This window comes from Schistocerca nitens, chromosome 8 (genome assembly GCF_023898315.1).
Source record: "Schistocerca nitens isolate TAMUIC-IGC-003100 chromosome 8, iqSchNite1.1, whole genome shotgun sequence".
NCBI lineage: Eukaryota > Metazoa > Arthropoda > Insecta > Orthoptera > Acrididae > Schistocerca > Schistocerca nitens.
This window is the reverse complement of record NC_064621.1, coordinates 318,754,990-318,771,737: the sequence shown is the minus strand read 5'-3', so window position 1 is coordinate 318,771,737 and position 16,748 is coordinate 318,754,990. Positions and strand designations below refer to the sequence as shown.

At 42.6% G+C, this 16,748-nt stretch overlaps 1 protein-coding gene across 1 annotated transcript in view; it reads left to right on the top strand.

Moving 5' to 3' along the window:
- Window positions 1-10,276: 10,276 nt before the first annotated feature.
- LOC126199544 (protein O-mannosyl-transferase TMTC1-like) overlaps window positions 10,277-16,748 on the top strand; it is a 648,409-nt gene continuing 641,937 nt past the window's right edge. Inside the window, exons 1-3 of the mRNA XM_049936465.1 lie at window positions 10,277-10,302; window positions 10,867-11,210; window positions 11,255-11,507. Of these exons, the coding sequence (XP_049792422.1) occupies window positions 10,277-10,302; window positions 10,867-11,210; window positions 11,255-11,507 (623 nt within the window). The remainder of the gene's footprint in view (window positions 10,303-10,866; window positions 11,211-11,254; window positions 11,508-16,748) is intronic.

Below are 16,748 nucleotides of genomic sequence, written 5' to 3'. Positions count from 1 at the left end.
CCAGGAAAGTACGATTTATTAACTTTTATCAGTATATTTACAAAGTTTTTTCAGAATTTGAATAAAAAGAAGGATTTATACAACTAAATATAAGAAACATGATAACTGACAACTCATTGTTGCATTCTGAGATTTTCAGTACATTGGCATGGAATTAAAGAAGGTTTGTAAATGTCCTAGGGGCTGTCTGATTGCATACCAAAAGTAACGTACTTTAATCCCACCCACCGGACCCTTTCCGCCTACGTACCTTACAGGGCGTGATCGAAACACACGAAAGTCTTAAAGCAGCGCTCTGAGCAGATTTGGCGCTCGATGACGCCTAATCCTACGATCTTTAGAGACTAACAACGGTTTATCGTTCATACAGAATGGATTAACAGTCTGATGCACTTGGTAGATGTATCATTTTCTGATCATTATACATAGCTTGACATTTCTCGAAGTGTAGTTCTCAGTCATTGTTCGTCCCCTATCACAATACTGCATTATGTCTCGCCTGGTAGTGTGAACCACTTCCAAATGTTGTCTAGATCCTCATCATAAGATTGTAACTCCCATTTGCTACAAAAATGCTAAGCCAATTAAACTTTCGTGAACAGTGGTCAACAAGTTGTACCACAGGTCGCTAGTGGGAGCGGGAACTGTATTAAGAAAGTGCACAACGACTGCTTAGCATTTATTAATTAAAAAGATTACATTGACGAAAGAATCAAAATTTAAATAACTGCCTATCACAGCAGTTGAAACAATAGATAGTCTACAATGAATGGCTTGTTTCACTCATTTGAAAGAACGTTCGTCCACCCGTTACAGTCAGTCAGTATTTACGGTCATTCATAACCACTCATGAAACATTATATACAACGGTTACTCGGATGATCTGCAAAATAAATGATATTATGGTTTGTCGTAGCCAAACATTATATGATATATCGACTGACGAAGCATTCACACGTGTGGCAGTTAAATTCCTTCCTCCCAACTTGTTAAAATAGTTCATATGTTATAACATACACCAGACTAGAAGTTTTAAGGAAAGATAGCATGCTAGTGAACAACCAAATTTTATCTCATAAAAAGATAAGCCCGTGTAGGAGAACATGGCCTTAAAGAACACGATCCTGGTTCAGAGTTTAACTCGCATAAAATACCTAGTATGTAGAGGTACAGTAACTTCCAGTCCCTGAAAACAACATCATCTATCATTTATAACCTGTCACATATATTTAATAACAACAAGAAATAAATATTTAAATTGAAGACTAATATAATACTTACTGGCCAGACCTGCAGCTCGAACTTTTTATGTAAGTTTAATACAGTAAACAGCAGGTTAAATGTTCGGTCGATAGACCACTTCTTATGATGGATCCATCTCTCAATCACTCACCAAAGCCACAGTAGCAACAAACACCAACAGCACTGACGCTAGTCCCTACTTAGCCGGGTCCGTGATGATTATAACCAAGCTGAATGGCGCCGGCTGCGACATCTAGTTCGCTTCCCCAAGCTAAAACACCAAAAGTCTATAAACGAACACTGTGGAAACACTGGCAGTTAGAGCGCACAAGCTTTGGGGAATTGGGAAACAAAGACTACAGTTCATAAGTCCACAGTAGATTACAGTGAGAACGTACTGCTTAAAATCTCCATTTCGCTGAGTATAGTGCATCTATAATAACAGCCGTGCGAGGTAGCCGCGCGCTCTGAGGCGCCATGCGACGGTTCGTACGGCTCCCCACGTCGGAGGTTCGAGTCCTCCCTCGGGCATGGATGTGTGTGTTGTATTTAGTATAAGTTAGTTTAAGCTACATTATGTACTGTGTAAACCTAGAGACCGACGACATCAGGAGTTTGGTCCCATAGGAACTTACCATATACCTATCTATGTACATGTTTCTTTCTGGAAATCCTCAAGCAGTTGCCTCAAGGTTTCGTTGTGAAACTTGCTTGGGAACATCCACAGGGCGGGCGCTAATCCGAATACAGGACAGAAGAAAACCAATCGTCTGCTGCAATTACTGTTGCAAACAGTCACGGTAGTGCAACGCTGACTTCATACACATGGTGTCCATGTTAACTGAAGACACTGAAATATCTCGGAAAATTACATAACTCAAATTCGTCTGCCTCGGAGGAGTAGATCCAATTATAACACACTCGACCCCCCCCCCCCCCCCAGCCCATCCCGTGTGTGGGTGGCGGGGGAAAAATTTGAAATATTCAGCTGGAAACCCCATTTTCTTAGTTGCAGGTTACGATTCTGAAGCAAAATCTACAAATGTTTTGTCTGAAGCATTTACCTCGTTTCGCCACAGATGGCGCGGTAATCATAGAAATAGAAATGGCTACACGCTACACAATCGTAATTACGACATTATGCTCAGTTGCCCTGCAATATCCAATGGCACGTCGGACCTCCTCCATTGTGCGAGGGTAGGACAGGTCGGTATTTCATAGCTTCCGATTGGAAACTCCATCCGCAGCATGTATTCCTCCGACATATCGAACAAGGGACTACTAGACGTGCCACTGCGGCCGTGGCTCGAGGCGAATGCTACCCTACTTTTACAATTACAGTAAGCGTTCAAACGTAGTACCACCAACTTCAAGAGAGTGATCCGTCTTTCAAATGGCCGTACACAGAATAGAAGCATATCTGCGGGAATGTCAGCTTAGGCCTTTCTGATGCATTCGACCATGTCTTCTTCACGGCGTGTTGACATTTGCTGGTAGACCTTATCTTTGAAATATCCCCACAGAAATAAACCCGGCGGCGTCAAATACGGCGACCTAACGGGTCAATTAATAGGGCCATCTCTGCCGATCCACAGACCAGTGTAACACGGTCTAGTGCCTCCCGTGCTTCAGTTGCGAAACGCACTGGGCAACCATAATGCTGAGATTACATACGATGTCGAACGTCCAGGGCAACATCTTGCAGTAGTACTGGTGGTTCCCGTTCGAAAACCGTTCGATATTTGCCTCCATTGAGCGTGCCGCCGATAAAATACAGATGAGTTTGTTCCCCATAATACCACACCATATCTTAACCAACTAAGAATGTTGGTAGCCTACTTGCCGTAACCAGTGCGGATTGCCAACTCTCCAGTACTGCACGTTGTGCCGGTTAATGATACCGTGAGACTCATCGGAAAATAGTACCTCACTTAGGAACGTGGGGGTCGTTTGTGTTTGTTGACGTGCCCATTCACAAAACTCTGCCTAGTTACGGAAATCGTTGCCATGAAGTTCTTGATATTGTGATGCGTGGCATAAATGATACTAATGCCGATGCGGTACTGTGACAGTACTACCTACGCACATACCGGATTCGTGGTGTAATTGCCGGGCGCTTTTCCCTAGGTTACGGTGCACTGCCACCAGAATAGCTATTTCGTTAGCTTCTCTTGTAAAAACGTTTGCTTCGTTTCCTTTTGCGGTCTGTACGCTACCATCAGACATAAAGGCGTTCGCAACTGCGCAAAAGAACAAACGAGAAAGAGCTCGACATAAAAGGCAAAGCAGACTCATCCTGTCTCCTACGTCCCCTGTGAATCGGTATCATTTCAATTTTTTCTTCTGTTCTTGCAAGATTCATCGTCCATTTGCACGTTTGTCCTCTGAATGATAGGTAGGTGTGCAGGCAACAGACATTGCGCAATTATTGTTTGCTTAGAGCCGATATCGGTTCCACGTCTAGGCGGTACGTGAGCTCCTGTCGCAATACACTGAGTGTTACTATAAATCTTACAAGGGGAGGCCGCCAATTGTGAAATTCAGATTCGATTCATACTGCGCATACTACAAGCTCATGGCCAGAGGTGTAATGTGGCAAAGCATCAATGCGCACTTCTCAGCCGTTGTCGAGAAAATCGACAGTTAAAAGAAACCGTTGCGGTGAAATACTCTCTACGACTAACCATTTTCTACAGCGTCGTGGCGCAGCGATAAGCGCTCGGGTTTGTAATCCGAAGGTCGCCGGATCCAATCTCGCGACATGCAACTTTTTTTGTTATTCGTTTTTTGTAATTCAAATGTGTTTACACACACACACACACACACACACACACACACACACACACATATATATATATATATATATATATATATATATATATATATATATATATAATTCCCGGCAATCAGTTGCAACAATTATGCATATAATAAGTTGTTGAAAGCCGTTTGTCGTGGAAAAATAATACTTGAAATAAAACACAACATCACAAATAATATTCAAGTGGATACAATTTATTGAAAAGTTCGGTAAACACTCGCACATAATTACATAATTAACAATTAGTGACCAGAAGTAGCTGGAGTATCGCACGAACCAGAGAGATAGTTATCATAGAAACATGGAAAGCAGAAAACAGCACGACATCGAGCACATCTGATAAACGATGCGTTTTTAGAAGAACAATTGTTTTTTAAATTATCTGTTGGGAAACACACCTGATTGACATTCTGAAAAATTGTTCTATCGTTCGTCAGGTTTGATGCATACCACGCGTACCGTATCATATCGGCAAAAATCGGAGAAGACAATTGGTGGTGGACGATGGATTGGATTTTTATGCAATTGTCTCTGGAGTTGATGTCACGGTTTCGCTCGATTAAAAAAGCACAATTTTGAAGGCGCTTGATCAAATTTTTTACCTGCCGGTAAAAATACACGTCACACGGTTGGACGAGAGGAGTGCACTTTGGAGGAATGACTTTTATAGTGCACGTTGGTAACTTCTTATTGTCCTGGAACATCTCATCGTATAACGCCGGGTTCGTTTGCCCACCCCAAGAGTCGATCAGAAGGAGAAATTCTTTCTTTTCTACGTATGGTTGCAACGCTTTACGCAAGAAGTCAATGAACAAACCCGTTGTTAGTTTACCGGATTTGGAGGATGTAATGTCAACGTTGGTATACTTCTTGGCGTACTCGTCGACTGTCTTCTGTACTCTGGGTCCAAACGTACCTGTGGACTCTTGGAGGCATACGAAAAGAAGAGGCAAGACTCGTCCAGACATCGTGATTGAATATTGTGCCGTGTACGAATGCGTCACCTTGTGCATATCGTGTCGGGTTACCAGGACAGCCTTTGACCCTTTTTCGAAGAGAGTTCTGTTGAACGTGGATTGGTACTGGCACCCTGACAAACAAAATATAAAAATATTGTTTATATAAGAAATATAGGAAATATGTGTTGTCTATCATATATCAGATTATCATATTCTATCATCATGTCATACGGCATTTGTGAACAGTTCTTTACGTACCTGTTTGATCAGTATTAATTATGAAATCTTTGTGGAAGTTAGTTATCAACGTTCGCGTCTGGATCCGAAATGTGTCCGCTGCGGCCAAAATTTCGTCTTGGGTAGCGTCTCTTTTCGGGAAACAAATTTTGTGATATTCCTTTGCCGAATCCCATGCTTCTTTTTAAATTCGGTGACCCATGTTTTTGAAGCTTTGAAGTTGAAATTTGGGAATTGACTTGCAGCGCCCAAGGCCCACTGCTGCACGTTTCTGGTAGTAACTTGCTGGAAGTTTTGTAGAGCTTCTTCGAAGAGAACATGCACCCATGAATCGATGGTACAATATTTATCAAATTTGCTACCGCCACGTTTGATTTGCTCTTCCCACCTGGATAAATAGCCCATATTTGTCAAACGACAGCACCCCTTTTTTGTAGAGTTTTGAGACGCCAGCCTGGATGTTCTTTGGCCAGATTGACAGCTCTAAATTTGTAATCCAGAGAAATAAAATCGTACCCCTTTTTTTTCTTCTCGTCCGGCTCGTATTCGTCTGATGATTCGTTGGCAATGGGACTCGTTTCAGCGTCTTCGTAGGCATTACTATCGTCGATTTCATTAATGTCTATCAGTTCCTCATCATGAACGAGGGTTTTTTCGGCGAGCATTTGCACCGTATTCTGGAACATTTCCTCCCCAATTACCATGGCTTCTTCGTTGATTGATGATGAAGGTTCTGCTGCGATGCGATTACTGTTATGAAGGAGGCTTTCAAATTACACCAACGCATCTTTCAATTGTTGTTTCGCCACTTCACTGTGTGTAGAAGCTTCTTCGATCACATCAATTTCATGCGAAGGGTACGGATCGATCTCCAATTGTACCGCCTCGATTTTTCCGTTTGTTTAACAGGGTGTACCAAAGCTCTCACGTACGCACTGATTTTCGACGATGTTATAAGTTGCGCTAGTGACCGCATCTACCGTCTTTCGAAGTTAGCAGGAAACTACGCTGTTATGCGGCGGCTCGTTTCGGCCAATTCAACATCTGTCCTTCAAGTGTAACGAGCGAGTAACGGAGTTTATATTTCATACCTGCCACAGCAAATTTGTGTTCGTGGGGTGTCTATTCTAATTCGAACGTTTGACTTACACTATACGTATTCGTTTCGGAATATCGTTTCTACGTCTTCCGTTAACTATGCGTGGTAAACATTATGAAGACAATTAATAACATTTGTGAAATACATCTTTCTTTGCCGAAAACGTAATGATGTTCGAAGTCGCCAGTTTTTCCACGACAAACGACTTTCAACAACTTATTATATGCATAATTGTTGCAACTGATTGCCGGGAATTATATATATACGTGTGTGTGTATATATACACATCTGAATTACAAAAAACAAATAATAAAAAAAGTTGCATAGCGCGAGATTCGATCTGGCCACCTTCGGATTACGAACCCGAGCGCTTACCGCTGCGCCATGACGCTGTACAAATTATTAATCGTAGAGAGTATTTCACCGCAACGGTTTCTTTTAACTGTCGATTTTCTCGACAACGTCTGAGAAGTGCATCTTAATGCTTTGCCACATTACACCTCTGGCCATGAGCTTTTATTATGCGCAGTATGAATCGAATGTGAATTTCACAATTGGCGGCCTCCCCTTGTTAGTTCACTACACGACCACGGTGGCGCGTCGAGTAGTTCCATATTCGATATGGCGGAGGAATACAACGTAGTGAATGGGGTTTCCAATTAAAAGCTATGAACTACTGGCCTGTCCTACCTTGGCAGCATGGCCGTGGTGTCCTACGTGCCATTGGATGTTTAACGGCCATTAAGTCGCATGTCGTAAAATACGATTATGTTTCGATTTGTATTCCTCCGATTACAGCGCTGCCTGTGGCAAAACGGAGAAAATGCTTCAGACAAAAAGTAGTAGATTTTGCAGCAGAATCGTAAGCTGCAATAAAAATCTGGGGTTCACATTGAAGATTTCAAAGTGGTGCCCCGTCACCCACGCACGGTGTTGGGTGACGGATCGAGTGTGGTATCGTTAGATACCCCCTCCAAGACATACTAATGGCAATTATAATTTTTATCCGATGTGCAGTTTTCGAAATATTTCAACGTCTGCAGTTAAAACGAACATTCTGTATAGTACAATAACACCCGGAGCTTACCCTGCCGACTCCAGCAGTCAGTTTACTATCCCCTTCATCTTGGTGGACTCACAACCTAATAAACCTAAGTGTCTGCGTCAGGTAATAATTCATAGTTGGTGGAGTTATAGCTTGACGCAGTAGATGGTATCAAATTCCGAGGATGGGTCATGTCCATAACACGACTGTAAAGTACTTACTGAAAGCAAGTACTTTACTGCTGAAAGTGCTTTAGTTCTATGCTTTCAGGCGTTTATCTTAGTTGTGAATTCCATTTAATAAGTCACGGAGAGAAAATCTGAGATATTTAGTTATTTAATGACCTGAAGCAGATCTGGGGGCGCGTCCAGTTACCTGATGTTAATATCACAATAAACCTTACTGGAGAGAAAGTCACAGAAGAATTTGTTAACATTTATCAAAGAGATGTTAGGTGGTGCTCTGAAAACTGCCTCTCCCTTAATTTTGAAGAAAGACAAGTAGTCACACCATCAGCTGATGCAGCACGTAGCAAGGAGTCACTAAACAGAATAGAATGTTGCAACTTTGTTGCTCTTTATTAAAGCTGTCAGTTACTGCAAAGGGAGTTCCGTATCCTTCGACAAAAATTTTGGTCATTGTACCAATTGTACAAGTAATACAAAATAGCTGAAAGGTAGTAAAGAAAATTTTAAATATATTACACAGAAGAAGTTTTATTTAATAGCGGGCAGCCTGTGAAAACTAGAGGTAACCTAGTTTTAAGTATGAACAGGACTGAAAAATAATATAATCTTTAATATTACATTTAGAATCTCGTAAAATATCAGTGTCTAGCCATGCAAGTAAACTCATGATGTATACTGTCCTGTAAACTGACTCGTTCTGCATGATTTCAATAAAAAAATCTTTCAATTCATCTATGAAACGAGAGCTATACTTTTATTAAGGTCCGATCGGTCGCGGGGAAAGGAATCACAAAGAAACTCGTCTGAAGATTTTCACAGATGTGTTGGTTGGTTGGTTGGTTTGTGGGACTGAAGGGAGCAGACTGCTAGGGCCATCGGTCCCTAGATGTGTTGGTCAGTGTCTCTAATACACCCTTGATAGAGTCAAATCGTGCTTTTCATTACTGAGCGCACAGTGAGAATGTAACGTTACCTGGAAAATAGAGTTTCCCGCCGAGTATGAGTGCCTACTGAGAGATCCCGCCTGATTTCATGCCCCCCACATAACCTAACTGTCATGCATTTCCTTCTGGATGATAATTCGCGTCCGCACACTGCAGAGTAATGAAGATATACCTGTAGGGTTTTCGATGGGAGTGTTTGAGCACCCACCATACAGGTCGGATTTAACTCATTCTGCTCACATAAACAACTGGCTATGACGACCACTTTTTGACTGAACGAGCTGCACACAGGCGAAGAGGCGTGGCGGAAAACACATGTGCCTGCTTGCTATGACGAAGTTCTTGGAAAGTTGGTACAAAGAAATGGCTCTAAGTACTATGGGACTTAACATCTAGGTCTTCAGTCCACTACACTTTGAAGTACTTAAACCTAAATAACCTAAGGACTTCACACACAGCCATGCCCGAGGCACGATTCGAACCTGCGACCGTAGCAGCCGCGCATTTCCGGACTGAAGTGCCTAGAACCGCTCGAACACAACGGCCGGCAAAGTTGGTACAACGCTTTGACAAATGTCTACGTCGGATGAGCTATTATTGTAGAAACGTAGCCGGAAGGTGTAGCTGACTGTTCCAAGTAAAAGATTTTTGTGGTTACCTGATACCTCCGATCAATGCAAGAGGCTGTCTAAAATTTTGTATCGTAGTCTTATTTTGAAGGCCAATTTATTTGCCAGGATCGCTATGTTAACGTAAGTACTGGGTTACTAGCTGCAGCAAAACGTATTTCCATCCTCGGATCAATAAAAAGGAAATATGACGTGGTTACAGGCTTAAAGAAAAATAAAAATGCAGTAAGGCATACACAACAGTACAGTGACAAAAATTACATACTCATAAAACTTGGCAGTGGTAGTTACATCATACAACGCTTATACAAGACTGTCACAGAGTGGTGTAAGCATTGTGTGATGTAACTTGAACACCACTCTTTCACATGGTTGTGTAAGCACTGTGTGATGTAACTTCCCCTGCCCGGTGTTATGGGTATGTAATTATTATCACTGTGCTGTTGTACAAACGCCCCTCCCTAAAAAACCGTTCAAATGGCTCTAATCACTATGGGACTTAACATCTGAGGTCATCAATTCCCTAGACTTAGAACTACTTAAACCGAACTAACCTAAGGACATCACACACATCCATGCCCGAGGCAGGATTCGAACCTGCGACTGTGGCAACAGCGCTGTTCCTGGGTGAAGCGCCTAGAACCGCTCTGTCACAGCGGCCGTACGCCCCTCCCTCTTACATATAACATTTTTATTGTGAGGCTCTATCTTACACATATTTTCTTTTCATACATCTGAAGACGGCAACACGTATTGCCAAAACTGGGAATCCAGTAATCGTGCTAACATGGCGATTTTGGCAAATAAATTGGTTACCAAAAGAAGACTACAATACAAAACATTGTCGATTTTCAGTGTGGTTTCCATAGTGCAACCGATCGGAGCTTAATAAATGAACACCTCGAATTAAGCAACTCACTAAAACGTGAAGTGGTCACAATCTCCTGTTCGAACTTTCGACGGATACTGCTGATGAATTCTCCTGTCTGTATGGTTTTTATCCTTGTGTTGTTTTTATCCTCGTTCCTGGCGTTTCATCCTGAACTGCGTTGGATATCGTCAGAGGCCACCTGGTACCATCGACTTCCCCGGAACCAGACTAACATCTAAAGATGACTTACTCAGATCTTCCCGAAACGTGAGGAACGAAAGTATTTCGTTCACCACAATCGCGAAACCCTGAAGATATACAAGAAATCAAGCCAACCGGTCCTGGAGACTATATATAGAGGTATGTTCGTCGGATTTGACCAGTCAGTTACGAAACATGCGACAAATGCCACATGTTATGTTGAGACTGTAACGTGATGTTACTGATGATTTTCTCGAAAGGGCAAAAGTACAGATCAATTTGTCACTACACCATGTTTTCTTTAACATCACATTCTTTGGCTCAGCCAACTCACAACCCAACTGTTACCCTACAATCTAGCATACACCTCGGGCTAAGGTTCTGTTCAGTGTCAATACAACCAGTTATTTTACATTTTATTTTTATGTTATTGATTTATTCAAATTCGTTGGAATCGGCAGCTAAAGACAAAACTGTGAATCTATGCACAAAATGTGTGCGATAGTAGCCATTAACATTACGTCACTGGCCTAAATTGGCAACTCATGTCGAACATTCCTGCTGACCAGAGAAGGCCATCACCATGGTCGCGAGTGGCAGGTTCTACTGAGGGGTTGTTTGTGTTCGCAGCACACCGCACGAGCAGTGCGGGCCGCCGGTCGGCGTGGGTTCGCCGGCGGAGGCGCCGCTAGACTGCCGGGCACCGCGGCCGCCACGGCGGTGGGAGCGCCGCGGCGCATGCTCCGTGGCGCCGGCCCTCCGCGGCTCGGCTCGGCCCGCGTCCCGCTATAAGCGGCGGCGCCGGCGTCCGCGGGCCGCAGTCCGCAGCTGGGCAGTGCGCGACGCCGACGGCGACGGCGACGTCGGTGCCGAGCCGAGCCGATCCGAGCCGAGGCGAGGCGAGCCGCGGCGACCCGTGCGCGCCCAGGCCGCGCCATGCGAGGCGGCGGGGGCTGCCACCCCCGGCGGCACCCGCGGGCCTCGGCGCCCGCCCCCCTGCACCAGCCGGCCCCCGTTGCCGCCCCCGCCTCGGCCCCTGCCTCTCCCGGCGCCAAGGGCTACGCGGCCGTCGCTGCCGTCGCGCTAGCCTCCTACGCGAACGCGCTAGGCGGAGACTTCGTACACGACGACATCCCGGCGGTGACGCGCAACAAGGACGTTCTGGGTCTGACGCCGCTGCCCGACGTCTTCCGCAACGACTTCTGGGGCACGCCCATGGCGGATGCCTCCAGCCACAAGTCCTATCGGCCTCTCACCACTCTCACTTTCAGGTTCGTTACTGTTGACGCGGTCACCACTATGTGCCTATTTTGCACAAAAATATGCTTATCATTCAGCTACATGACGGTGTGTCATTGCTACGTAAAGCTGTCAGTCCGAGACACGTTGCGGAAAGAAGGAAGCTTACTTTTGATGTAACAAAACTCATCGACAATCCCGAATCATCATGTCTGTGCATCTAATCACACTCTCATACCACAAATGCGCAGTCACTTGCTGAGAAGGCGATACGAAACAAAACTCCTAACTGCAACTACAGAAGTGTAGATTTTTCACTTCCCTTTCTCATCGATATTTATGAAATGTTCCCTTACTTGAAACAGCATTTGAAATCTACGAAGATGGAGTATGTAGATAATTGCTGAGGAGTACTCCAATTAACACCGTTCTCTTGTTTCAACTGCAGAAAACTATATCCAGCTCTGTGCATCCACTGCACGAACTTACAATCATCATTTGAGACACGTAACGCTTCACCACCTTCCACGAAGGTGTCAAGTCCATGCATGTGGCTGAAAGAAGAATCTTAATTCACGCAAAGAAGCATTAATTTACGTAAAAACCGAACTTGTCAGTAACTCAATTGTTCTAACAACCAAAATCACCGACGCTAGCCACATCGTCACGCTTTTTTACTATAAAGCAGGAAGATATTGTGCAGCCAGTTGATAAGGGGCAACTGTAACTATAGAAACATACGTTTGGAGGCTCAGATTTTTTTCCGACATTAATTTAGTAATCATTCTCCTGTCTCATTCAGCATTTAAAAGCACGAGCTTTCTGATTTATCCACTCGTGTCACTGTCAAAAAACTGTCGTATTCTCTACACATTTGTTAAGGAATACTCAGTGCAAACTCCTCCTGAGATGGTTTCAAATCCTAAAACTTTTTCTGAAAAATTTTGATTTCTAGTTAGCTCCAACCAAACGAGTTTCTGTTATTTTATGAATGTGTTATACACAACGCGGTTCAGATGAGCTACGTGTTTCTTCAGTGAAAACAATAGCAACTGTCATTTTTTGAGGGACAGGTACATCATATAACTGTCTATATAACGTTATACACACTAGTTATTACTCGAAGTTTCTCTAGTTAGACACAGGTATCATCATCTTTAGATCTAAAAGCGAGACTAAAAACCTCATAAACACCATTTTCCTTCGAGATCAGGACTCTTAAACAAAACACATCTTGCACACAATTATCGAACAGTAACATTCCAAATTAAATATGACAGAAGATACTTATACACAGAAGATACTTATACACAAGAAACATTCTTTTCTTATTTGAGTAATTTTCTCACGTTCATTTACTAGAAGGAGATATAATTTTAAGGTCCTCTGTTAACTAAAAACCCCCCTTCCCCTCCCTCTCCTCATCTTACCTCCATTTATGTGGACGTGTAACAAATAACTGTCTCTGTGTTCTCTACCCTTTTACTTCTATTTATTCTAGAAATTCACTTTTTGATGGAATTACTTACCAACTGCTAACACATGTGAAACTCCAGGTAGCAATAAAATACCTCGTTGTCACAACTGTAATTAAGGTCATTAATAAACAATATTTAGTCCTTAGAAACTATCTCTTTACGACGTATAAGTAAACGTCACGCTGCGTTAAATGGAAAAATAAATCTATACAAGAAGTTTCGTAAATTGGGCGGGTGGTCTGACGCCTGTGCCCACAGAAATGCTCAGAGTTCGTTGGTTTTCATCCCCGTTACGCCGTAATAGGTCTATAGCGCTGATGGGCGCCCCGTAACCACAAATTGTCCAATAATGACGCTATAATCGACCAAGTTCGTAACACGGTCTTCTAGTACGACGGAGAGAGCGTAGCCGCAAGTGAAGGGAATTTCTAAGTACTTTTCTTTGTGTTTTACGACAAATGAATGACACGGCGGGTAGAAAACGATTCTGCCTATATAAAAAGGCGTGCGAGCGTCGTACCATTAGCACCCGTGGCAACATTCGATTTTTCTTCGACAATCGTAATTTATTTTGTTACAACGCACCATTTGTATTTTTGTTGCAGTACGGAAAAATATCTACGATACTCGCTATTACTATCATATGCAGATGCGCACTGGAAACAACTGTGGTTCTTTATTTGAAGAATAATTTTCTTATTCTAAGAGAAATGTAAATTTATGTGCTTGTGGAGGACATTAGAAGCAACCTCCGTCTTATATTTTATCGAATACTCATCATAAAGCTGAAATTTCAAAGTGAAGCCAACACCGTGTTTCTTTTTTTAAAAAAAATCTTGTATATTTATCTTGATTTTTTGGGAAGCTGGAGAACAAGTGGACAGCAAGCCTGAACAGCGTTCGCTGTTTATGTTGCCAGTAGTCCATAATGAGCTGACACGCTGCACTGATGACGAGGAAAATTCAGTTTTTAACCTCCCTTTATTCTTATCTTATTTGAAGTAGTGCCTGTTGAAAAAAATAGACGTCGTATTGGGAGTAAGATAACGAAAGTTTTGTTGTTGCAACTTGCTGGTAGAGGAAAGAAAAATTAGCCCTACATTAAAAGCAGGCTCAATATTGAATTGTGAATTACTTTCTCTTATGAACAACGCCCACAAGTAGTAACTGGCGATGAAAAGATTTTAAATTTAAAATGATATTATTGCAAAACACAGTAGTAATATTTCACCAGGTGAATTTAAGTTAAAATGTGGCAAAATTAGTACTAGTGCAAGGATTATCTGATTGTACCACAGTCAATCTGCCAGTACTAAGTAATAAACGTTGAATGTAATGGGACGCATGCGTTCTGCCAAAAATCGCTGAATTATTTTAGTTGTAGCCAGAACGGTTTCATAACTATTATGTTGAGGAATTTCCAGCTCACATAACTGTAAGGCTAAGTCACTAGCGCTGCATAAGGAACCCCGACTTCTTTCCAAACCCCGACTTCTTTCCCCCGTTACCAAGTCGCTCGCATTTCAATACGATTATGTACAACCGTTGTTGTTTTCCACATCCCACTAGATGAATACTGGGCTGGTCCCCACATCCCGCTTCAGTTACACGACTCGCAGACATCTGAAAAACGATGGCACTGTTTCATGGCTTACACTAGACGAGACATTTGGGGTACACTAATTCCGTTCCGGCGGGTACGGGGTGGCGACAGGGTGGGCATCCGGCCACCCTCTAACACCGGCAAATCCGTAGTCACAAGGCCGAGCCCGCGTTGCAATGGCACAAAGGCCCAACGAAAATATGAAAAAATTATATGGACAACCGCTGTTCTTCTGTCATTTTTTTCTCGATGTGTTAAATATGTAACCAGTTTACTCTAATCAATTGGCCTGAAGCTGACATCTAGTTTTTCGCGGTGACATTCCTGGATTAAGTTTTCTGCGTTTTCTTGCATTATCCAGTTTGAGTGATAAAGTTCAGAGGACTTGTTCCTTCGTTTTCTTAGGATTCAACTATGGTAACTGTTGACTGCCAATAGTAACTTAATTTGCACTTTTACCTTCAGTAATTGTTGAAAACATACAACGACGTGCTGAGAAAGAATGCCCTCCGAATCAGTTATTCTGCTCTCAATATCTGCTGAGGTATCTCAAGTTGCATCTCTCTGCCGCTAAAAGGCTCCAAATTGTAGCTTTTAACCTGGCTGTGTGTAAAATAATAACATTGGAGCCTGAGGAACAACATGCTATAATCGAGTTTCTAGCCGGAGAAAAGAGTTACTCCATACATGGGGCATCCTCTCTTCCCGCGTGACAATGCCATACCAGACCACACACGGGCGCTGCTATGTCTGTAACAATCGGACGCCTGGAGTTCACTGTCATCGGTCATCCTCCATACAATCCCGACTCGGCCCATCCGATTTTCACCTGTTTCCTAAACTTACAAAGCACCGACGGGGACTACAAATTGACAGTAATTAAGCAGAGGTGAGGCTATAATTCCGTCAACGTTGTGAGACTTTCCTCAGTGACGGGATCAACAAACTTGCCTCTGGTTGGGAAATACGTGTTCATCGGCAGGGTCACTATGTTGACAAATAAATATATAGACGTAAAGAATAAAGACATAGAATGTGAATGAAGTTGGTTTATTTAAAAACCTTTAAGGGTTTACACATAAAAAATATGGAGGCATCACTTTTGAGAACACCCTCGTACGTTCGATACTGAGATGATACAGAAGACTCCAGTGAGTCATTACTCTCCAGTGCGACATGTAACGAATTGGGAATACCTCTCATGCAAGATCTCAGTATAATCAGCGGTAAATTAATAAATTACTAGGCTATAGCATGACGTTATCACTGTCTCATTAAACTGGTTGTTAGACGGAAGATATCAGAACACCAGTTACATCAGTCAACTGGCGATGACGACGAAGTTGGCCTCCGATAGCTTGTTCCTGAAACTGACAAGGTCCTCGATGGCTTCAAGACATTCAGTTGTTATCATTCAGTTGTTATAAGTAAATTATGTGCAGTGTACAGAATGAAAATCAAAAATATCGTGGGGCTACGTAAAATGGTGGCTATAAAAATGCGTTGAAAACAGAATAACAATAGGAACTTGATAATACTTCTCACACTTTCGGAAATTTGTGAACGAAGCATAGATTTAATATGACTGATTAAATATCGACCTAAAATTTAAACATTTAAATGTTCCCGGTACTGTTAAATGTACAGTGTTACTTAGCTAACATGGGAAACAGGTATCAGTCAGCCGATAGCAGTAACATGTAGCAGCTAAGTCCAAAATTTCACCTCTATAAATGGGGGCAGAGCTGTCATAGAGAACTGTAATCGTATAAAAGCGTGAATGAAGAGGCGGTAGCTGAACATGCCTCACTTGAAAGCCCGTATATTGCATTATGATGACTTCACGTTCTTTGCACAACACGTTCATTTCATTAAACACAAAGTAATTTCAGACACGGATTGGACCGCTTTTTGCGGTTTATATGACGCTCGCATTCCGTTCCATATCAGCGACTCTGTATAAGGTCACTTTATTTTCCTCTAAACGGGCCCGCTATGAATGTTTACCAACCTTTCGAAAACAAAGTCAACCCAACAACAGCATTAAAAATATCACAGTACAAGCGCCATTGTTCACACGACAAAACGTTTACGGTAGGCAACTGGTTTTGTTTACAAACTGTAATATGTTCCAATGTTGACGAAAAATTCGACAAGGGCATTCAGAATCCCGTAAGCCTATTACTGAAATT